General features: G+C 48.1%; 1 protein-coding gene across 5 annotated transcripts in view; it reads left to right on the top strand.

Moving 5' to 3' along the window:
• LOC114799200 (membrane-associated phosphatidylinositol transfer protein 2-like) overlaps positions 1–25041 on the top strand; it is a 54453-nt gene that overhangs the window by 18410 nt on the left and 11002 nt on the right. For 2 of the 5 annotated variants that reach the window (XM_028995609.1, XM_028995605.1), the window contains exons 2-17: positions 5636–5867; positions 10128–10342; positions 10898–11019; positions 12549–12785; positions 13177–13497; positions 13911–14006; positions 17034–17132; positions 17205–17263; positions 18372–18422; positions 20366–20610; positions 20744–20933; positions 21022–21141; positions 21214–21431; positions 23081–23256; positions 23355–23525; positions 24486–24629. In XM_028995609.1, the coding sequence (XP_028851442.1) occupies positions 5790–5867; positions 10128–10342; positions 10898–11019; positions 12549–12785; positions 13177–13497; positions 13911–14006; positions 17034–17132; positions 17205–17263; positions 18372–18422; positions 20366–20610; positions 20744–20933; positions 21022–21141; positions 21214–21431; positions 23081–23256; positions 23355–23525; positions 24486–24629 (2542 nt within the window). In that variant the 5' untranslated portion in view covers positions 5636–5789. The remainder of the gene's footprint in view (positions 1–5635; positions 5868–10127; positions 10343–10897; positions 11020–12548; positions 12786–13176; positions 13498–13910; positions 14007–17033; positions 17133–17204; positions 17264–18371; positions 18423–20365; positions 20611–20743; positions 20934–21021; positions 21142–21213; positions 21432–23080; positions 23257–23354; positions 23526–24485; positions 24630–25041) is intronic. The other 3 variants (XM_028995610.1, XM_028995607.1, XM_028995606.1) reach the window with 2 other exon arrangements.

Below are 25041 nucleotides of genomic sequence, written 5' to 3'. Positions count from 1 at the left end.
CGGCCTTCTGTTAAAGTCCCAGACACGGTGTCAATTATTAAGTCCACTTTATCACACAGTCCCCCTGTTAAGCACAGACAGTGTTGAATTCACCCTAGTTAGGCTGTCCTAGTTAGGGTACGGGGCCACTGTAGCACCAATATGCCACTATAACCACATATTTCAGTATCAGTCGCTGCCGCTGCTTCTGTTCGTTCACTCCGAGACACTGAATCAAGCGCAGAGACCACCGGCAGACCCCAGTGAACAGACCAGCAGATAAATCCTGGTTGAAACGAACCAGAGGGTCACCACAGTTACCGCCACCGTAACAACTAAAGCTTCAGGGATCTTCAAATGGACCAGTAGCATCATAATGGACACGTAATGAACACCATGACGCTGGACTAAAACCTACTCTGCACTGTGAAGTACGTCCAAACATGGACAGATGCTCTATACAACTCTTTGGACCACTACAACTGTAGGACTTTTTCTCTTATTGGACAAATCATCACAAACCCTGCACTGACACCATTTGCAGGCTCACTCTACCCTGGAAGGGTCTGTCAAAGCCCATTGAGACATACTGTATGTATGTATATATATGTATATATATTCCCTGTATGTATATAAGGGAAAGTGAGTGATTGTCATTGTGAAATGTGTCCTCTGTATTTAACCGCCACCCTTGTTGCGTGGTGGGCAGCCATGACAGGCACCCAGGGAGCAGTGTGTGGGGTACCTTGATCAGTGGCACCTTCTGATTACTGGTCCGCTGCCCCAGGGTTTTTTATAGATATTGCCGTGGGACTGTGAAGACTCAAACTAATTTATTAGGGTTGCTGGCTTCCATCCTAAAAACCACACAGGCGTTATTTTTACCGAAGCGTAAACAGCGTAACGGCGTTGCGGCTCTGAAACTGGGTTTACCTCTTGAGGGCGGCCCTGTATGCAGGCGTTCGATTTTCTGGACTGTCCGAGGTGTTTGAATGCTGTCACACACACACACTTTTTGTATTAAACAGAAAACTTTATTCATAAGCGCAGTGGGACAAAGAAAGAAAGGCTACGAGGTAGCAGGACAGGCCTTCAGGGAACGTAGCGAGGAGGGGGGGGAATGTCTGCGATGGCCCAGGCTGCCCAGCTTGTGAATCTTACATTCTGACAGCTCTAAGGGCCGCATGAGTCAGCAGGAACCCACTTGGTCACTGACCATCTTCCACGCTTCGACGTGGGCCGACTTGCAGCTGAAGTTCTCATTAATGATGGTAGTAGCCTAGTCGGTAAGACACTCACCCATGAACTAGAAGAACCAGGTTCAAGACCCAGGGTGAATCAGTGTTGTGAGGCGAGCGAACGCCTAACACAGAAAGTTGGAACACCCATCGACTTTTACGTTGAAAGCAACAGACGGTATGAATGGCTCACAAGCTACCCAGAGTAGAGGGGTGAGCCTTACTTGGTTTGGAGAGACGGGCAGAGAATTTGGCGTTCTCACGTGGCAGCCTCATGACCTGTGCGTGTGACACATTTACATCGAGGGGCAGTGGCGGCCTAGTGACAATCACTTCACTTTCACTTTCATTTAGGTATTTGTGATTTGGCTAAAAAGTGGCCCTGAGAATGACAAAATAACACAATGTCTTTTCTATGTGTGTTTATATATGTTTGCATTGAGATTTCCTGACAATTGTACATTCACTGGTCCTGGGCCACAATGAGTCATTTCCACCTTATTACCATGATGCAGGCCTAATCAAAACAACTGCATCATCACATTTAATACATGTATTATATAATTACTCTTAGCTTAACAATTGTTTATCCTGTGTCATTATTGGCCATGGACAATTTTCAGTGATAACTGTCGTTTTGAGCCAATCAGCAAGCTCCAAAATGCTGATTGGTTCTAAAATAAATAGCATTTTATAGAAATAAGCGTTTATTTGGCCTGCGTGGGCATGGTGGTATGGCAAAACCATCAGTGTTGCCAGACATACGATGATTATCGTATTTGTACCACAATTTCACCCTCTGTACAATTAATAATCCAAAAAAAAAACACAATGTACGATAATTGTACCCCTTCATTTGCGTTATTTCATTAGCACAACAAGGAACAGATCTCTGTTTTTATCTGGCTGTGCAGACATACTTGGCCTGTTAATGCGCTCAGTGTAGCACACAGGTATCAAACCCGCAACCCGTGGCCCTCATCCGGCCCCTGAAATGATTTAATATCGATCCACTATTACGGCCCAGAGATATGAACAAACTACGGACCCCATAATGCAGTGCTTCAGTTGCCTTGCCGAGCTGCAGGTAAAAGTTGCATTGTACAAAATGATGGTATGCGTTATTGAATGCCGATTTTCTGAGCAACGTCTGAATGGAAATTTTACACGTCAACATTTAGGATCTGGCAACAATCAGAATGACAAATTCCTGACCCGGTCAGGAATTTGAAAAGGAGAGTCTAGGCATGTTTCGGCACATCACTCAGGAGCCGATTTGCATGGAATCCTCACAGGTGAAGTTACTTTGGAACCGTACCAGTAAAAAGTACCAATTTGACTGACTGGCGGTTTTCTGCTATGTTTAATTAAGGGACGGGGCGCGTAAGACTCCTCGTCCGCCCTCTTCCCGTCTCCTCCTTTCTCCTTCCCCAGCCTACTTTACCTCAGCAGCTCTCTGAGGAGCGTGGTTATTTTGGGCCGGTGCAGCGTGTACTCTTTCCTCGCCCTTCTCCTCGACTGCAGTCTGCAAGGAGGAAGGAGAAGAAAGGGGGGCAGAACAGAAAAGGGGAGGGGAAAAAGAAAACGGACCAAAGAATCGAGAGGGAAAAAGGAAATTTGTCGTCCTAAAATAGCCCTACCCTCCTACTCTCTCCCGCCGGCCGCTGGCGAGAGGCTTCGGAGCTCCACGTCAGCCCTATATCGCCTGTTATATCCCCTGGGAGGGATGTGAGGTTTCAGGGCTATTGATGACATTGTGGACATTTTCATCTGTGTGTGTGTGCGTTTGCAAGACCACAAAAATAGCGTCCAATCAAAGCAAGCCTTTGTTCCAAGTTGTTGAAGCAGGGGGGATTTCAGTATGATTACTGTGTGTGTGTGTGTGTGTGTGTGTGTGTGTGTGTGTGTGTGTGTGTGTGTGAGACTGCGGTTAATCGTTATGTAAGCACACATGGATAACCAGGTGTGCTCTGCTGATTGGAAAAAAACTCGGATGAGCTCAGTATCAATTTGCCCGAATCCACCCGCTTTAGTTCGAGATGTCGAGATTACGGAGGAGAAGCAGGAATACAAACAGACTTAAGTAACAAGAGATATTAACCTTACATAATTTTAGCATAATAATAATTGCATCTAATACATCATATAAAACATTTTATATGATGTATATAATGTGTTTCTGGGGGAAGCTACTCGTGTTGAATGGTAATTGACATTTTTGACTTGACATGATTGTGGTTCTGGTGATGTTACCTGTTGGGACCTTTGTGGAAGTTGCCTGTGTTGGACTGGAATTGATCTCATTGTATCGATGTGATGGTGGTTCTGGCGATGTTACCTGTGGGGAAGATACTTATGTTGGACTGTATTGGACTTATATTGGCGCCTTTGTCTTGACTCGATGGTGGTTCAGGGGACTTCTGTTAATCTGGATTTTACATCTTTGTCTTGAGGTGATGGTAGTTGTGGTTATGTTACCTGTGGGGACCTTTGGGGAAGTTACTTATGTTAGACCGGAATTGTCGTCTTTGTCTTTTTACGTGATGATGGTTTTGTAGACATTACCTGTGGGGAAGTTACTTGTGTTGGACTGGAGTTGATGACTTTGTATTGATGTGATGGTGGCTCTGGGGATGTTACCTGTGGTGACCTGTGGGGAAGATACTTATGTAGGACTGTAATTGGCGCCTTTGTCTTGACTTGATGGTGGTTCTAGGGACATTATCTGTGGGGAAGTAATACCGGATTTGACTTCTTTGTCTTGACACAATGATGGTTTTGGGGATGTTACTTGAGTTGGACTGGAATTGAAGTCTTTACTTGATGGTGGTTCTGGGGACATTATCTGTGGGAAGTTACTCCTGTTAATCTGGATTTTACATCTTTGTCTTGAGGTGATGGTAGTTGTGGGTATGTTACCTGTGGGGACCTTTGGGGAAGTTACTTGTGTTAGACCAGAATTGTTGTCTTTGTCTTTTTACGTGATGATGGTTTTGGAGACGTTACCTGTGGGGACCTTTGGGGAAGTTACTTGTGTTAGACCGGAATTGGTGTCTTTGTCTTTTTACGTGATGGTGGTTTTGGGGACGTTAACTGTGGGAACCTGTGGGGAAGTTACTTGTGTTGGACCGTAATTGAAGACTTGTCTCTACTCGATGGTGGTTTTGGGGACATTACCCCTAGAGGAGGTACTTGTGTAAGACTGGAGTAGATGTTTTTCTCTAAAAAAAGGGGGGGTGGTTCAGCTCCTTCTCAGGGCTTCACCACGAACTTGGTTACAGAATTTTTTGACCATGGTCCAGAGGCAGCGGCCAAAGTGCGACTGTAACCAGGAGAGTCAGTGGGAAGAATTGTGTAACAAACCCACATCTTCGTACACTAACACACACAGAGTGCCCTCACATGCCTTTCCAACTGTGCCCCTGGGTAATCCATCTAATGCTCGGCGAACTTTGGCATGTGATGGAGCCGGGGCGGTGTGAGCCTCGGTTGTTGAAGGGGTGCTATTTAAGACCGATGCTAGTTCGTACGAGGTCTGCCACGCGTCTGAAGACCTCGGTCGCTGCCGATACGCTCGCCGCCTACCGATGTAGCTATCCTTTTTTCCTCGATGTTGCCAGAATTTCCCTAACCACGCTTAAAAAAAGGCTTAACTAGCTCTGAAGAACTTTTTTTTTTTTTTTTTTTTTGGTAGAGAAACAGGTATTCGTTGCGGAACCATCGTGGTTCTTTATGCTCGCTGTGTGGCTGAACTGCATTTTGTGGTTTGATGGGATTTACGTTCTCTTTAAACGTTAAACTAGTGAGACTAAGCTGCATTTAGAGCGAAACAGGAAATTACCCTGCACGGGGAGTGGAGCGTTTAAAAAGCACAACCGGTGCTTCCAAAGACTTTCAACACTTGAGCAGTAAATGGATATAGAAAGGGCCTCTCTTTTTATTTTAAATATGACTATATTTTTATATGTGTGTGTTGATTGTGTGTTTCTCACACTTCTCACACAAACCTCTTCTTCTTCTTCTTCCTCTTCTTGCTATATAGAACAAATACATTTGTACCCATTTGGAAATATTAAAAGATGGGAACTTTCTATTGGAATTAAACTGTAAATTTTGAAACAATGTGCATTCCTCCACAGATAATTCCTATTTCTAGACTTTATGACACATGTGTATGAATATCGTATGCCTTCATTCCCATATGTATTTCTGCTAGATCCCCTGGAAAGTTTCCAACTTTTAAAATGTCTGTAATTCGCTCCGTTGCTAGCTATGGTAAAATGCCAACCTATAACGGCCTCTGGGGGCGCTTCGAATGCGTTTTTTTTTTTTGTGTAATTATTTATGTTATGTTTATGTCATTAACTCTTCCACTGTGTTTTTTTTCTGTTCTTTCTCTCTCTCTCTCTCTCTCTCAGGACTCTTCGGCAAGCGGCGATTTGGCACAACGACATCACAGACCCCACTCCCCTTCTCCCTGCCCCCCCCCCCCCTTCCCACACCCCTCCCACCACCCCCCTCCTAGCTGATGCCCTCCGACCTCACGACCTGCAGCCAACAAACTGATCCACCATGTTGATAAAGGAGTACCGCATTCCCATGCCCCTCAGCGTGGAGGAGTACCGCATTGCCCAGCTCTACATGATCCAGGTGAGGACGTGATGTGGGCGCTTCTTCATAGACGCATTTCTGTCGTCACCGCCGCTGTAAATACGTATGTATTTTGGCTCCCTGAGCCTACAACTGTAAATGCGGTTGTAGTTTTGGGGCGTGAGTGGTATATTAATTGACTTCGCACAGCAGTAGTAGTAGACAGCGGGGTTTTAAAGTTTTGCATTTGGGATAAACTTCGCTGTTTAGGGTTTGTTAGTAAGTATGAGTTTCGAGTATGAGTTTTATCAAGCGTTTTCTGTTGTGTTTCTTGTAATTATGCCGCAGTTGCATACACGCTACACAAGCACGATTACTTACCATTATAAGGCTGAAACTGAAATCATGGACTCAACAAGGCGTGAAGGGCCTGAGTTGAACATTGCGCCAGGCCTGTTGTGAAAGCACAGGAATTAGGAAGGAGGAGGGATGGAGGGAAGGCTGGCTGGATGTAAGAACGGCTTAGCATCTGTTGGCAGCCGTGACATTTCGGCGGGATTATCGGATGGCAAAAAAAAAATAAAATAAATAAAATGTCGCATTGCCTGTAGTGTTACGTCTTTTCTCCTACGCTCTCTCTTTCACAAGTAGGGCCAGGCTTTTCGGCTCTAGGGCTGTAGCAATTCACGGACCGGGACTAAAATCAAAGGTGCATGATTTCAATACAAACTGCACTGGCGCTCGAGAAATCGCGGTTTGGACCGAATTGAGTTTGTGAAGATGGCTTCATTTTTTGACCCCAAATGCAATCAGTAACGGGTCATCTACCTACTCCATCATCTGGATGCGACCCCCAGCCGCCTGGGGTTAAACGAGGTCCCAGTCAGGGGTTTCGACCAGAAACGGTTCCTGTTGAAATAATTCCTGTTGTCCGTTAAGAGCAATAACTGTTAAATCTTTTTATCGCTTATTATAGAGCATCTGCTTCTTTCTTCGTGCATATGTCAATACTCCGTTACGCCGCTAATTCTAAGTGACGGGTACGAACGTCAAGTGTTCGCTGCACATGTATGCGTCAGGCATGCTGAGAAAGCGCCGGTGCTGTCAAATCTAACGTGCTGATCGATGCTATTCTGCTGTTAAAGCGAACGAATCGTGTACGCTGACCTCAACATCCTCCCGCTCTTTCTTTTCCTTGTCGTGCATTTTGACTTGGCCGCTGTAGCTGGTCGGAAGTATGGCAGCTGGTTGGTAGCGCCGCCTGCATTTAAAATAAATAAATAAATAAAGTGAAGCGATTGTCACATGTGATACACAGCAGCACAGCACACGGTGCACACAGTGAAAGTTGTCCTCTGCATTTAACCCATCACCCTGAGTGAGCAGTGGGCAGCCATGACAGGCGCCCGGGGAGCAGTGTGTGGGGACGGTGACGGCCCCCAAAGTTAACATGGAAGGGTAGATGTGGTGAATGGAGAATAGCCGAGAACCGGGATGGGCAGATGCAATCGATGGGCGGCGTCTCGGACCTTTAACCAGTGACACCGGATCGCTGCCTCTTGCTTCTAGTCCTTTCTGCAGGAGAAATGGGCGTGTCGCGGTGGTGAGCCACAGAACTGTGCCGAACAGGGCGGGGAAAGGGAAGAGTGTGGTCGCCATGGGAACAGGTCAGGCCTGCACGCTTACAGAGATTGATGCCGTCGGGAAGGAACGGGGGCGTCTCTCAGACCCGGGCCTCTCGTCGCCTCCCCTTTTTCTCGAACGCGGCCCTGCCGCTCGGCTTGGGAGTTCAGGAGGAATATCGACCGGCGGCTGGCCGGCCGCGCATCGCATTTCCGCGAGTCCCCCCGGCAGAATAAATCCTCGGGATTTATATCGACCCGGTCATTCCGTGTGAAGGCACTTAGTTCATCCCTCTGTCGCCATCTCTCCTCCTCGGCGGTATCGTCGCCCAGCCAGAAGGTCCAGGCTGGCCTGGGGATGGATCCTCGTGGCTATTTATGGCATCACCTTGCTCAGACGTCCGGCCGTGGGAGGCGTGGCCGGTGATGCGGTGGCTCTTTATTAAAAATAGACCCGGAAAACTGAAAGTCACCTCTCTCTCCGACGGTTATTTATAGCGCGGCGGGCGGGCCACGGAGGCGGAACTGCACTTCCAGGGCGGCGTGGGCATCGGGGGGGGGCGGGGGGTTGCTTGCGTCACCGCGTGTGCACGAAGGTGTCCTGCACTGACCCCCGGTGACCCTGCCGATGCACAGCTCCGCCGTCGCCCCGGCAACAGTGACATCAGCAGCAGCGGCGGCGGCGTGCTGCTAGTTATGCTCTAGTGGGAACGAGACAGGAAGAGAGCGAGAGGGGGGAGAGGAACGCGGCAGAGCGAAGGATGAGAACCTACAGTACGTTGCCCTGGCAACGAAGCAGATCTGTCCACCTGACACTTCACACTTGCTGTACACACACACACACACACACACACACAAATGCACCATCCCAGCAACATTCATGTTTAGACACACACACCTTGACCATCACAATGTTAAAGAACCTCGTACACACACACGCACACACACACACACACCCCCACGCAATCCCGAGATGCAGTGCCGTGTTGACAAGCTTCTTAATGAACTCCAGAGCGAGAGAGAAAACGTGTGTGTGTGTGTGTGTGTGTGTGTGTGTGTGATGGCGGTCCTGCCTTGGGCAATAAGGCCGGCGAGGCTCTGCCACCTGTCAGCGGCCTGAAGCCCCGGGCCGACGTGGCAGTGTGCGTCTGTGTTGTGTCTGTGGAGCCTGTTGAGAGGCGAGTGTGCTGCTAATGAATACGCTGTCAGAGTCCAGCCTGTGGAAGTAGAGACACACACGGATTAAGTACTACGCTAGTAGAGAAGTAAAGTGTACCGACGTGCGTGTGCGTGTGTGTGTTTTGAAGGACCAGCTCTGCACCGATCGTATCTCGAACATTTCAGCGCAGGTGCTCCGTCCCCGGTGACGCCGGGCGTTAATCACAGCGATTCCCCAAACACGGGAGCGCTTTAAACACACACACACACACGCAAACACACTCCACAAGGGATTCATTAACATTTGCCACTGGGACGTTGTCAGCGTGAGGGAAAACGTTCACGCAGCTCCACAGAAGACGGGGTTCCTCCCACCGGACTGCCAGCATTCCGACACCGGCAGGCGGGAACCACAGACTCCACCGCATGATGCTGAGACGGTTAATGTTTGTGGGTGTTGTGGGAGCTTCTTTTTAAGGAGAAAAAATGTGTATGTATATATATATATATATACACACACACACACACACACACACACACAGACACACACACAAAGTATTTGAGGTTAAATTCCCAGATCAATACTTGGAAATTGGTTTGGTTTTTGGCTCGCATTTTTAGCTTCTGATTCGTGAATGCTTTCAAAAAGTATGTTAGATGATACACACAGACACTATATATATATAAATAATGAATATGTGTCTCTTTAGCCAGAGTAGACCCCCTTTATTAATTGTACATTTTGGGCCACAACAGTCCTGAAATTCCTCAGTCTCTTGTGTGTTTATTTCTGAGGACAAAGCACACACACACACACACACACATTTGCCATTCGTCCTTTGCCACCCATTGTCTGCTGGTTTTAATCCACCTGTAGACGCTGGAAGAGGTCTGGGCGATTTGACTGTCTGATCGAGGCCCCGACATCTTGAGCTCGCGGGCGAGTGTTTCCAAAGCCGGTCACGTCAGAGAGGGCCTTGTCGCGCGACAGACTCGCGCCGCGAGGAACATCACAGATGAATCCGATATGGCAGCAGTCAGCATGTCACCACGTGAGATGGCTCCCCTGATGCTCTGTGACAGCTTTTAGCATCGTGCTTGTTGAACAAGGCTCTTGTTACTCATCTTTTTGGGTGTGCCTGGTAGAACTAGGCCGGAAATTAAACGCCGGATTTGTGAAGCGACGGCACGTTCCGGCTCCTGATGGATCACAGTTCTGGGGCCCAAGATCCGTGTCATCAGCTTCAGTCCCAGAGAAACAGGAAGTTTCTTGCTGCACAGGAAGATGGTGGTCTCTCAACAAACACTGGAAACAGGCCACATGGGCGCGCGTAATCGGTTCTTCCTACGTTCGTTGGCCACATTATTAGAAACAGCTGCCCTGTGGATGACCGTTTCTTTCTAGCCCTTTATCGGTTTTGTGGTGAAAAGTGTTGCAACGCTGTGCCGGATTTTATATTTGAAATCCAGGAATGCTGACAGCCCTTTTTAGAGGGTTTAGAGGCGGTGTGACAGCATGCGTGACCTTTGCCCTCTGCAGAAAAAGAGTCGAGAGGAGACCTGCGGCGAGGGCAGCGGGGTGGAGATCCTGGAGAACCGGCCGTACACGGACGGGCCGGGCGGCACCGGGCAGTACACGCACAAGGTTTACCACATCGGGATGCACATCCCCAGCTGGTTCCGGTCCATCCTGCCCAAAGCTGCCCTCAGGGTCGAGGAGGAGTCCTGGAACGCCTATCCCTACACTCGCACGCGGTGAGACGCGCACACACACACACACACACACACACACACCTGTGCACATATATGAAGGGAGACATGTTGTGAGAGACACTTAAACACAGATATGCACTGCTACGTCCTCACAACCACGCATTTCTGGGAAAAAATAAGAGACCACTGGGCTTTCTGGTCCCATGGGATCCATGCGATGTTCATTATCTGTTGAATTTCAACCCCTTCTTCAGCATGATATATTATATTATATCGTTTTTTAATAGCGGATATGAATCTCTTAGTTAGTCTTTAGCTTTGTTACGATGATAGTAAAGTTCTTATAACACTTTCAGCTAATTATTGGAATTTGATTTAGATGCCAGTCACCTGAGAAACAAGCACCACTGCTGTATACAGACCAACATACACCTTCACACACAGGCAGCGTGAGGATTAAATATGTTTCAGCGTGTGGATGGCTGTAAAGGCCGTTCCATCCAATAATCCCTCTTCCAGCTACAGATCAACAGAAGGACAGACCCCGAGGGGTTGTGAGCTCCTCTCACGGCCTCTCTCTCTCTATCTCGCCCGCAGCTACACCTGTCCATTTGTGGAGAAGTTCTCCATCGACATCGAGACCTTCTATAAGTCGGACACCGGGACCCAGGCGGACGTCTTTAACCTGTCACCTGCGGAGAGGCGGCAAAGGACTCTGGGTATGCACGTTGCCAAGCGACCCTGGGCTGCCTTTGTCCAACCACAGCTGACGTGGCGAGCAGCATACACCAAATTTTTATAGTCAAATGTCAAAAAGGCCGCACGTCGGTTGGCTGCATAAAATGCCATAAAGCAGTACATGGCGTGAAAGAACATGTTTGGAGAAGAACGCGTAGGTTTTAATGACAGTATTAACTGTAGTACAGATATGTAGATTCATTATGTGGAAATAGGATGGCGTAATCGCTTCTTTAAACCCCGCAGAGAGCGGCCGTGTGGGGCGTTCTAGTGATTCTCTGCAACCTGCCGTACGAGGCGCACAGTCGCCCCCTACAGGCCGGACGCTACTACCACTTCCCTGTAAGACATGGCGGAAGTTTGTGACGCGGCTCCCAGCGCCGTGGCTTTGAGGCATTTGCTGACCCAGTTTGCCTCCACGTCACCGTGTCACCCAGACGTCACTCCCTGCTGCTCTAGCAACCAGTTTAAGCGGAGCGCAGACCGGAGGATCCAGTCTTTAAATGGCGTAAACAAATTCTGGAGATGAGGTAGAATTCATCTCGTTGGCACCAATGCAACAGGCAGCGTTACATTTTAAAGTCCTGCAGCCGGGAAAATATGTGTGCACTCAGTAGGCCTCACATAGCATACTAAGTCCAGACATGCATGAGATGCCTCACGGCTCTGCACTCGAAACGTTCCCCTCAGCATGCTAATTTCACTCCCGAGTACATCTCTAGTACATAATTCACCTCAGCTCATTTTTTTGTTGGGGTTGAAGGTGGGCTGTCAGTAGTGTGTAGGGATGGGTACCCGGAATAATCCATGGGGTACTTTAATTAAAGACCATTGTAAAGATACAATGTTACACTGATGGGTGTCTGCATTTCAATAGTCACAATATAGTCATAACTGTTCAAAACAGCATTGCTGTTGCATATTGATGCTTGTTTATAAAGAGGAAAGGAATCAATGTTAATTATATTCTATTTATATGGGTGGCAGTAGCCTAGTGGGTAACACACTCGCCTATGAACCAGAAAACCGAGGTTCAAACCCCGCTTACTACCATTGTGTCCCAGAGCAGGACACTTAACCCTGAGTGTCTCCAGGGGGGGGACTGTCCCTGTAACTACTGACTGTAAGTCGCTCTGGATAAGGGCGTCTGATAAATGCTGTAAATGTAAATATTTAATCGTAATTTTAATTACGATTAAAATTTATAGTGGGTCCTGCTCCTGTGGCTTCGCTTTAACGTCACTGACACAAACAATCGATTGAGTGCCGCGAGCACGGTCGGGTGTGTTAAAGCAAAGAACACAGTGAGGTGCGCAGAGCTGCTGAGACATTTAATGATTCTGTTAGTGTATCAAGATTTTGCTAACTAGTAATACCCCCCATCTGCTGTATTATCCAGCTAATTATCTGTCATATTAGACCAAAATATCTATGTATGTTTCAGCATTGGACATATCTGGAAAAAACAAGCATATGAAAGGGGTAACGTCATTTTTTTTTTTTTTACCAGACCCCATAGACATAGTGAAGGATCCAATCCCCCCTCATGAGTACAAGCCAGAAGAGGACCCCCGGGTCTACCGCTCGGCAAAGACGCAGCGGGGACCACTGACGGACGACTGGATCGAGGAGTACACTGACAACCCCGCCCCCAAGGCCCCCATCATGTGCGCCTACAAGCTCTGCAAAGTGGAGTTCCGCTACTGGGGGATGCAGTCCAAGATCGAGCGCTTCATTCACGACGTCGGTGAGTGTGTGTTTGTGTGTGTGTGTGTGTGTGCGCGCGCGCTAGAGCCTGTTTCTGCGTGCAAGTGTGTGTGCGCCAGTGTTTTGAGTGTTCTTGCAAGTTCATGAAAACGTCCCCACTAAGTCCTCACTAGGAAATTGGAAAAGTCTTGTTTTGTAGACATGCAATTATAAATTTCCCCATATAACTGTCTTCACAAGACAAACATGTGTGAGCATCCATGACTACACCTGAAGTTAAGGCATATAAAAGTCCTAAAACATTTGATCTACTTGCTAAAGTTGTGCATGTTTGGTGTGAAGGCACTGGTGTTGTAGGTGAAATAAGGAAAGAATCAATGTCCCTGTAATGAGAGAATGTCCCTGTAATGCATTTACGTGCATTCCCTCAGGCCTACGCAAGGTGATGGTGCGGGCCCATCGACAGGCGTGGTGCTGGCAGGACGAGTGGTATGGCTTGACCATGGAGGACATCCGGCAGCTGGAGTTGGAGACGCAGCTGGCCCTGGCCCAGAAGATGGCCCAGTTCTCCTGCGCTGAAGAGGCCACCGAGGCCAACGGGGGCCTGGGCTCTGCGCCAGAGCGAGGCCTGGAGGCCCAGGAGACCCTGGGGGAGGAGCTGGGGCCGACGCCCGACTCGCTGCAAGCCCGCGGGGGCCTCACCAAGCAGTGGTCCACCTCCTCCAGATCGTCACGCTCATCAAAGAGAGGAGGTGAGAGAAAAATTGCCATTTTTTCATTTCATTTCAATCTCCCAGTGCAAATATGAAAGCGAAGTGATGCAAATGCTAACGGTAGCACCCTTCCAGGGGGGCCACAGATGGAGGAAATAAGTGTGACATTCCACTCTTCTTAAAACTAGTTGGTGTTAATCTGTCTTAATAAAAAAGAAGAAGAACACATGCATTTACTTGCTAAGCAAAGCCTATTAAGTATTAGGAGTAATGATAATAATGAAACGCAACTTTCCTATGAGGCTACAGGCGTCCCTGGGTGCAGGGAGGGGGCGAAACAGAAAAATCAAATTTGTCAGGGCCGGCCTGTCCCAGAGTTCCTCAGTAAGCGGAGGTTTACGGATAAAAAAATCTCTGATCACCTACCTGCCTGTGATCTGTGTGTGTTGCAGCAAGCCCATCTCGCCACAGCATCTCTGAATGGAGGATGCAGAGCATCGCCCGGGACTCGGATGACAGCTCTGACGAGGAGTTCTTCGACGCCCATGGTCAGAATACATATATGTGCAGGTTTATGTGTGTGTCTTTATAAAGCTTTTCTGAGGCATTTCTTTGATGTTTCATGCTAAATCAATGCATTTTATGTACCATGTGGAAATACAAGGAACAAACTTGACAGGACAGGAAGTCTGCAGGCCTCTATATGAGTAATATATAAGATAAATCTTATAAATTTATTGGATAGATTATCAGTATTTGGCAGTGGTCCCCAAAAGGGGTGGGGGGATTGGAGTATGGACAACTGTGGGTCTGCCTTGTTGAATATTAAACCATTTAAGGGTAATTAATATCATACCATTCTAAAATGCTTATTTTATATCGTCAGCATGTCATATTGTCCATAATGTGTGAGTATTTCACATATATTCCAGGGGGCTCTCTGTATACAAGTATAAAACATGGCTTCTACTACATATTCAGCAAGAGCGTGATGCCACTGTTGTCTATTTTTTTTTTGTCTTAATAATATGTTCCAAACGTTCACTGCCAGCTTTACCTGCTTCTGCTGCCTGACCTCTGACCTTTGCCCTGCCTTCCGTGTCTTCCTGGCGCAGATCAGTTCTTAGGCTACCCGGCAGATGCCCAGCATGCTTTGGGCCTTCAGCGGCAGTAACCGGGCGGCATCTGCTGTTCTGGAACGTGCCTGTCTTAACACATGCAGATGTGGAATGGACATGCTAATAAAACCAGACCAACTGTTTGCTCTGCTGGAAGAGCGTTCTAACAGCAGTCCTTGTTGCGTTTTAATCGACTCCTGTGCCATCTTTTGCCACGTGTTTTAAATAAGACACTCAAGTACACAACTAATCCACACTATGTTCATTATATAACATACTGGCACGTACAGGCCATCAATTCATTAATTCAGTGATGTAGTATGAATATATATTGGCCTTTTATGTTGTAAAAGGGGTATAAATGGTTTATAAGACAGCGCTGTAATAACGTAATCACTTCTAAATCGACGAAGGCATTGCTGCTGCTATTAATTCCGTTGTGGGAAGTTAATTTAAATCCCATTTGTCTTGAAGGATTGCGGTGCCAGTAGACACAGTGAAATAATTGAATTGTTTCATTGGCGTATAATCCGCCGGTTAATCATTAACTCTCGCCTTGCCGTCGGGGACGCTGCTGCAGACGGAGGCAGGTGGGTACCGAACGTGTTCGGCATCTGCGATGTTGGATTTACCTCGGCCGCATCTTACACCCAGGCAGCCGGTGAATCCTGGTCGTGGAGGCGCCCGCAAACAAACGTAGCTGATGCATCTCTGCCTTACCAGCCTGACCGGTGTATCCGCAACTGTCCCTAGGATCCACACACACACACACACACACACACACAGACCTTTCTTCAACATTCCACGCAACTTCTAGTCACTCTTAGCTCTCTGACGTATTCAATCACCCTCCACACATACAATACAGACCAAAATTTTGGACACACCTTCTCATTCAACATTCTCATTCTTTCTTTTCATGACCATTTACGTTGGTAGATTCTCACTGAAGGCATCAAAACTATGAATGAACACATGTGGAGTTATGTACTTAACAAAAAGTGGAGACCTGGCCTCCACAGTCACCGGACCTGAAATCAGTCCAGATGGTTTGGGGTGAGCTGGACCAACAAGTGCTAAACACCTTCAAGACTGTTGGAGAAGCATTTCAGGTTACGAATCTACCAATATAAGTGGTCATGAAAATGAAGAAAACCCATTGAATGAGAAGGTGGGTCCAAACTTTTGGCCTGTACTGTACCTTTAATCATGATTGGGCTTTATAATAAAAAATAAAACCAGACTTTTTTCCTTCCAAACAAACATCTTGCAAGCCACAGAGATCCGTAAATTGAAGAATGTCTATTAGAAAATTGCACTGAATTCCCACTACTTTCAGTAGTCCACTTTCCTATGGAATCTGACCTTATATATGCTTTCCATATGGTTTAATGATGAATAATGCACCGGGACCCCTGCACCACGTTCGTGTGTTGGGGGCAACATCAGTCTACAAGAGCCTCGTTCTTCCTTTGGAATCATGCTGTGTCACGCTTTCCTGCATGGGACTGTTGGAACAGATGACGAAAGGCAGAAGTTGTGCACATAGCGGTTTGTTCTGAGAACACCGAACAACAAAAATGATCCATATGCCAACCGTGATGGTGCTGACTGGCCAGACCACACCTGACCCTGACCTTGAAGAACCCTGAGAGTACCTTCTCCTCACCAGTGCCTACAGGAACCGTGGATTAAAGCTTTCACTGGCTAATCTGCATATGGGTTTTTTAAACACCAGTTGACCCTCGTACTTAAAATGTTTTGTTTGGTCAGGATGTCATTTGTTGAAAATATTAATTTTGAGGTTTAGGTAAAGAATATGGAACTTTGGGATCTATTGAAATCTAGATAATTCAGAAGGATTTATCTGAAATGAACACTTTCTTTGCACTTTAAAGGAAATACTGTAAATGAACGTGTCATTCCTGCTATAAAAATAAAAATCACAACTTGCCTCTCTGCTTAGTCGCAGTCACTTCACTTTATGCTGGTGGCATCTGATAATGCCCTGGTAATCTGAAGTTACAGTAAGAGAGCTGCATTCTATCTGATGTTCTTTCTGCAAACGACTATCTTGTGTAGGTCATATATATATATATGTATTTGCCCTAGTAGCCTAGAAATAGAACTCAATATAAATATAATGAAATTTTATGTGATCAGGAGAATGAGAATTCTAGGCTTCTGGGTCAAGAGGCATTAAAATATACTGTGACGATAATCAATTAATAGTCAACTCCTCAGCAAATAGCAACTGAGGTTATTGCTGGCCACTGGGTAACTAGTTGGATGAGGTAACACCAGGGATCGGTCTGGGCAGTGTGTCCTCTGCTTCTAACCCATCACCACGGTGAGCAGTGGGCGGCCACTCATGGGGACCTCATGGCACCTTGACTGTTCGGAACCCGCAAGTCTGATGAATTCGTTTTTTTTCCCCTTCTTCTTCTTCTTCTTCAGAGGACCTTTCTGACAGTGAGGACATCTTTCCCAAAGAAATGGACAAATGGAACTCCAATGATCTCATGGACAAGATTGAGGCCAGCGAGGAGACGACCGGTATGTTGTGCGCTTTCTGGCGTTTCAAGATGTCTGGTGTTATATAAATGTATTAAATGGCTTGTTTCATAGGTGAGCTTGAAATGACAGTGGACTACACAAGAGCAGCCAGTGAAGAGAGGCTGGATGAGGTAGGTGTGCCCCGGGGTTTGAGCTCAAGCATACTGCATACTACTAAAGTGTAAATGGCGAGCTTCACTATTTGTTCCCATGGAGAAAGATTCTTGGCTGGAAGTTTGTCGCTGCTGTTTGACTTTATCAATAAAAATCAACAAATACGGTGCAGACTTCCAACAAGGACAAGTTCTACTTCATACATGTTCACAGCAGGCATCATAGCATCTTCTTTTCCAGCAATTATTTAAAACACATTTTAATTAAAAGAAGCATACAAATCCAAGGGTGGGTCCAAACATCTAGGCTGTTTCATGTATCAGCATGTACAGTACAGGCCAAAAGTTTGGACACACCTTCTCATTCAATGTTTTCTTTATTTTCATGACCATTTACGTTGGTAGATTCTCACTGAAGGCATCAAAACTATGAATGAACACATGTGGAGTTATGTACTTAACAAAAAAAGGTGAAATAAGTGAAAACATGTTTTATATTCTAGTTTCTTTGCTCTGATTACTGCTTTGCACACTCTTGGCATTCTCTCGATGAGCTTCAAGAGGTCGTCACCTGAAATGGTTCTCCAACAGTCTTGAAGGAGTTCCCAGAGGTGTTTAGCACTTGTTGGTCCAGCTCACCCCAAACCATCTGGATTGGGTTCAGGTCCGGTGACTGTGGAGGTCAGGTCTCCACTTTTTATTAAGTACATAACTCCACATGTGTTCATTCATAGTTTTGATGCCTTCAGTGAGAATCTACCAACGTAAATGGTCATGAAGATAAAGAAAACACATCGAATGAGAAGGTGTCCAAACTTTTGGCCTGTACTGTATTTAGATAAGAAGTGTAGAACAAGTGTTTCCAGACGGTCAGTGCTTAACCGCAGGATGGTACAGTCAAGGGCAGAATGCAACGTGCTGTGAAAGTGACAGTTAAAGGCTTCTAGTACAGTACAGGACCTCTGTAAGGGATGTGCAGAGACATTCTCTCCTTTATTTTCGCCATTTTATTTCAGCAGGATGTTGTATCTGAAACGTGTTTTTTTCCATTTTTCCGGACGGTGGCACCGCGAGAAGCTGTAAAATCACTCCTGTAGTCTTTCTGTCCCCTTTGCACTTGCTGTAGATGCGTGGCACAGCTCCCATCCCCACCATCTTGGTGACCAGGCACCCATCAGTAAGTAACCTGCGGGCTCTGCTCCGGCTGCTCAGATGTGGGTCGCAAAGCTCCCGGTCGGCCCCCCCTGGCCGACGTCCCTTACTCCGAACAGCGGTGGTGGCTTCTATTTCGGAACCTCGCTCGACCGAAAAAGGGCCTGCGTGCACAACGCCACGCCGCAGGCCCACGGCGCTGATCGAAGTAACAACGTGCCTCGAGCGTTTGGGTCCCACATTTCCACTGCTGGAACAGAATCCTGTTTGTGCTCGTGCATCCCGTGTCGGAGACCCAAGAGTAAAGAGCACGCGGAAGCCCAGACCCGCCACTAACCCTCGCCCTTCCTTTTCCCCTTTCGCCTGTCTTCGTTCCCTTTTCCCAAACGGCCCTTTTGCTGGTTCTCTCCCTGTGTCCGAATCGGAGCGATCACCCAGTCTATGTGTCCAAGAGGTGAAGTGATTGTCACATGTGATACACAGCAGCACAGCACACGGTGCACACAGTGAAATTTGTCCTCTGCATTTAACCCATCACCCTGAGTGAGCAGTGGGCAGCCATGACAGGCGCCCGGGGAGCAGTGTGTGGGGACGGTGCTTTGCTCAGTGGCACCTCAGTGGCACCTTGGCAGATCGGGATTCGAACAATCAACCTTCTGATTACGGGTCCGCTTCCTTAAACGCTAGGCCACCACTGCCCCTGTGTGTCATGTCAGCATTCTTGTATTGCTCCGCGTTCCGCGTTCCACGGCAGCGCATGGCTGCCGTGCGTGATCCAACGAACAGCTCACGCGCCTTTTCCACGGAAGCGTGTCAACAGGTAGGCATTTGCGGCCAATTCGGAAGCAATGCGGCGGATGGTGCTGTTAGCAGGCCGGGATTCTGTTTGTTGCTGTGCTGCTGTGGGAGTGTAAAAGTTCAGAATCCGTTCCAAGCAAATTCACACCTCCAGACCTGTGACTGGAAGAACGTGACAGAAATACTGTTCATACGGAGCATTAACATTAGCAAAGGCCACCGCTGATGGTTATAGGGTGACCAGCTGTATGTCCAAGCATGCTTAACGCCACCCTTTTTTATACCAGTTAGGCCATAAAGAAAACCGCTGTTTGATTAGGGCTGACTAAATGATTACTAATATTTTTTGGTGCTTGCTAACACTTATGCGTAGACAAGATCTTGAGGGAGTTTGTGTGTGTTGTAGGGACGTGTGAGCTCAGCACCGGATCAATGCATAGCACAACGGTATCGATACTTTCTGCACCGCGTTCCAACATGCTACAGATGGGGGCGGTCCCAGCCTGTTTGGTGAAATGGCCCCTCGGCACCCAAGAAAAAAACCCCACGGTGCCGCAGGACATATACCCTAACCCTAGATTTTCCAAACACAGTGCTTGCGTAAAGTGTCACTATCGTGCATTTTACTTGGTATCTGATTGAACAGGAAACCAGTAACGTCTGTTGTACTGGGAGCGCAGGAGTAAACGAATCTTTTAAGGGAATGTACTGAATTGAACCACTTCCTCAAGAGATTCGTTCGTTTGAACGAACGGATCACTCTGTGAACCGCGCACCCCTGAGTTGTTGTTCACCGTTGTTTGAACAGATTTAGTTTCCAGATAGACAAAAACGTTGGATTGGCAGTGACGAGAAGAGAGTGAGACCAGGACGGTCCTAGCCCGATTGGTGCCTTGGGCGAGAAGAATCTCGGCAAAATGTGCGATTGATAACTAATAAAGGCCTAATTGATGCTACTATAGAGCCAATAAACATATCTCACTGCTTTTTTCTCTTCTTATTTAAAGAGTGGAAATGCCGGTCATCTGGTCACCCTAAATGTCAGCATGTGTACAGTTAGCAGCTAATGATAGCTAGTTTGGATAGTGTAGATGTTTTTTCCGATATTGCGGCGGGTTTTCTCGCTAGTCCAGGTGTAGATTAGTGTGAATCTTCCTGTCTGCCTTGCAGGACGGCTCCGCCCAGCAGCGCTCGCAGTCCTGCGGCACTCACGTGCTGGTCCTGGTGCTGCACGGCGGGAACATCCTGGACTCCGGCGGGGGCGAGCAGAGCTCCAAGCAGGCGGACGTGAACACGCTGGCGGGGGCGTTCGACTCCGTCATGCGCGTTCACTACCCCTCGGCGCTCGGCCGCATCGCCATACGCCTGGTGCCCTGCCCGGCCATCTGTGCTGAGGCCTTCTCCCTGGTGTCCAAGTGAGAGTGGCTCCACAGTCTGCACATAAAACACACACACACGTGCCCCTACCAACTATACACATGTGCTACATACACACACACACAGACGTCCCCAGCAGCAGTGGGACTAACTCTAGCGTGTGTCCTGTAGTCTCAGCCCCTACAGTTACGACGAGGGCTGTCTCAGCAGCAGCCAGGACCACATCCCCCTGGCTGCCTTGCCCCTGTTGGCCACCTCTGCCCCCCAGTACCAGGACGCCGTGGCAACGGTCATCACGCGGGCCAACCAGGTGTACGGCGACTTCATCAGGTCCCTCGACGGGGCCACGTTCTCAGGACAGGCAAGTGTGCGCGCGTGTTTAGTAGAATGGCGTCAGACGTTTCGAGAGACAGTTTTGGTTTTCATCCAAGCGTTGGTCGTGTGCGTAGGTGTGTGTAATAGGAGACTGTGTCGGAGGAATCCTGGGCTTCGACGCTTTGTGCAGCAGTGCGCAGACGGCGTGTGAGAGTCCGAATAGCAGCCGTCGTGGCAGCCTGGCCAGCGTCCAGGTGAGTCAACTTTGACCGCGGGTCCGGTCCCACCGTGTCCACGCGGCGAACTGCGTGTGCTGTAACCTCCAGGACCCGGAGCTGCTCTCGCCAGGCATCGTGATTAACTGCGACCCTGGGCCGCCGTCGCCGTCTCTGTCTCTGGAAGGCAGCAGGCACCTGAGTCGCAGCAACATCGACATCCCCCGCGGCGGAGGAGCGGACGAGCCCAAGCAGTCCGCGCGTAAGAGGAGCGACTCTTCCACGTACGAGCTGGACACCATCAAACATCACCAGGACTTCCTGTCCAGGTGCGGGCACCTCGTTAAGTAAAGATCTCCTGGGGCGGAGTCCAAAAGGGCGGAGTGGGTGGCTAGTTCCTCCTCTGCATCATACAGATAACTAGCAAGCAGTCATGCCACGGCTACGTAGCTCTGGAAAAATTGGTTCTGTGGTCTGTTATGTTTTAGATGATTTTGAAATTTGTGATGCGAAGCACATTTGGATTATACCAGGAGTTTCAGCGTCTGCCACGCAGGGAGCACAGGAGCGGCAACCAATCATTTCCTCTCAGCCAACTGAACTCGGCACAAGCACACGACTGATTTGACCGACTGGCGTATGAAAAGTTCATACGTTTTTTTTCTTTTGCTTTGCATTTACATTTACAGCATTTACCAGACGCCCTTATCCAGAGCGACTTACAACCACTAGTTACAGGGACAGTCCCCCTCTGGAGACACTCAGGGTTAAGTGTCTTGCTCAGGGACACGATGATAGTAAGAGGGATTTGAACCCGGGTCTTCTGGTTCCCACTAGGCTACTAGGCTTTTTGCTTCGAGCAACCTGAGACCCATCATTCACTCCACCTTTCTTCCTGGCAAGCGGGGGAATAATCCAATCAAGTTTGAGAGCCGCTGGTCTAACGATTCGATTCGATCGTGATTGTCGATGCCTCGATTATCGATGCATCACGATGTATGCTATCAGTCATGCTATACATTACTTCACATTATGTTTTCAAATAGGTCAGTGAGGCGAGAGCTTAACAAGACGTTTTTTTTTGGCGTCCATGGCGTCAGGTGAGCGGGAATTGAACGTCGACCATTTTTCTGCTCATTGGAGCTAATTCAAGCGACCACACGGAACCAGTGTTCAGAACCAGCGTTCAGTCGACAAACGATAAGCACTGTTAAGCAGCATGAAGCAAACGCCAGTGAAATGGCAAGCGAATCAAATGCAGCGAAAAAAAGAAAAGTGTGCAGACAAGGCCGAACTCCTGCCTGGAGCGGCGCTGTAATCAGATCAGGCCGCCACAGTCACTGTCGGCACTGCTTGTCACGTCCATGCGGGCATGACGCGGCGGGTGAACGTAGAGGAGGACGAAGAGTGACGAGGAATGACGAGGAATGGAGGACGCTTTCACCTGCCATCACGGAACAGGGGTTTAATGGTGAACCACAAGACAGGGGAGACATCCGAGACGAAGACACTAGTGAACACGGAACATAACTTCAAAGACCTGACAGCGGACAGAAACAAACAGGGCAGCTTTATACATTTGACACAGGTGAAAACGATTAGGGAACATTACACAGGACAACAATGAAACTCCGGTCCGGATCCTGATCCTGACCCGGACCGGAGTAACCCCCATTTCGGACCGGATCCTGACACTGCTTTTTAATTCCAGTTTTTATACCGCCGCCAGAAAATCACCAAGCATCGTCATGATACAATCGATTATGTACTGCACTGCACTGATGCAGAATTGTCCACATCCACATTTACGGCATTTACCAGACGCCCTTGTCCAGAGCGACTTACAGTCAATAGTTACAGGGACAGTCCCCCCCTGGAGACACTCAGGGTTAAGTGTCCTGCTCAGGAACACGATGGTAGTCAGTGAGAGTAATTGTGGGTTAGAACATGTTAACTAATGAACTGTACGTGCTTGTAGCCTCCGCAGCAGCGTGTTGCGAGCCGAGACTGGCTCACGCAGGTCCAGCAACAGCACCATGCTGGAAGGCGGCGCCCTGGGAAAGTTTGACTTCGACGTGTCTGACTTCTTCCTGTTCGGCTCGCCACTCGGCCTGGTGCTCGCCCTGAGGAAGACCGCCGTGCCTGCCCTGGATGGTAAAGGTTCTTTTCTTGCTCTGTTCTTCCTTCCACTTTCCTCTGTTGGTCATCTAAACTCTGCTGTCCTTCTCCCCCTCCCGCACGTGCCCGGCCAGTGGCCCAGCACCGCCCTGCATGCCAGCAGGTATACAACCTCTTCCACCCCGCCGACCCCTCGGCCTCTCGGCTGGAGCCCCTCCTGGAGAAGAAGTTCCACCTGCTGCCCCCGATCAGCGTACCCCGGTACCAGCGCTTTCCTCTGGGGGATGGTAATTCGGCCCTGCTGGGTGAGTGGGCCAGCCTCCACACACACACACACACACACACACACACAGAAATAATTGATGCCTTGGATGGGTCTTAGAAACACATATAAACAGACATAGAAAAGGGAATCCGGTTGGTGTGTCTATCTTTGGACGATAGTTTGTGCGACGCGTATAGGGCCAGAAGAGTCAGCATCTATAATGGAGACAAGCGGGGAAAAAAAAATGTTGATTCAACACTTCAGGCGCAAGTTTGTGATCGTGCGTGAGGGTGAGGATTCGATGGTACAGCTTCATCTCGGGTGCTTTTCACTGTCGAACTGCTCCTACATAAAATGACATTAACACAACATGAACATTCATTGGCATTTATACATTTACGGCATTTATCCTTATCCAGAGCGACTAACAATCCGTAATGACAGGGACAGTCCCCCCCCCCTAGAGACTCAGGGTTAAGTGTCTTGCTCAGGGACACGATGGTATTAAGTGGGATTTGAACCTGGGTCTTCTGGTTCATAGGCGAGCGTGTTACCCACTAGGCTACTACTAACATTCATGTAATCTTCCAGTTTAAATTAGTGGCTGTGTAGGAAAACGTTTATCAGGATTCTGGAAATTTCAGAAAGACGTTATTTTGAAGATATCTGTCCATTTCACCCAGCCACATAAAATATTAGAATATTGGCTATTTTGTATCAGACTTTGTCCACATCCTGAAGCTTTGCACTCATCTCTGCGGCATCGTTGTGTGTTACTTGGTCCGATAAATGATAAATATCGCTGTGGTATTCTGTGGACTGTGGACGTCTTACGTTTTCCTCTTTTCCCCCGCACATGGCTACTTTTTTTTTTTTTTTTACTTATCTGTACTTATCTTTTTTTACCCATCTTCTTGTCTCCTGTCCTGGTCTTGTGACCTCCACCCCATTATCTCCCCAAACCGCCACGTGACCCCCACCCCCGATACCCCCTCCCCAGTGGAGACTGTGCAGAGCCAGATCCAGCTGCTGCTGGAGAGCGCCCCCCGCTGCCCGGAGGCCTTCAGTGAGACCTGCATCCCTGTTCCTGTCCTCCACTTGCAGGACGGCCTGCTCAGGGCGCCCACGCCCTCCTCACTCGAGTGTTCGTAGCCTCGCCTGTCTGTCCATCCGTACTGCTTGTGTGTATGTGTGTGTGTTTGTGTGTGGATCCCAGCCCATCCTTGAGGTCCCCTTCCTCGGACGGACTTGTTGCATGTTGTGTGCCTCTGTGTATGTTTCTAAAGGAGCCTGTTTCTCCTGCGCATTTGTATTTGTGTGTGTGTGTGTCCGTTACAGTAAAAATTCATCAGCTGCAAATTACACACAAATACAAAGACAGAATGAAGCACTTGTGAGTGTTTTTGTCACTGCCTGGGAATGAATGTTAATCAGATTGAGACACATCGTGAAGGATGCTATTTATTGGCTGACATATAAGATCTTGGTTGGGTTTTTTTGTTTTGACTTAATTCGGTCATAATTCTTTTTATTTGATGTACGCGATGGGTCAGAAC

This window comes from Denticeps clupeoides, chromosome 11 (assembly GCF_900700375.1).
Source record: "Denticeps clupeoides chromosome 11, fDenClu1.1, whole genome shotgun sequence".
Taxonomy (NCBI): Eukaryota; Metazoa; Chordata; class Actinopteri; order Clupeiformes; family Denticipitidae; genus Denticeps; species Denticeps clupeoides.
This window is presented reverse-complemented; position numbering and strand designations above follow the sequence as displayed.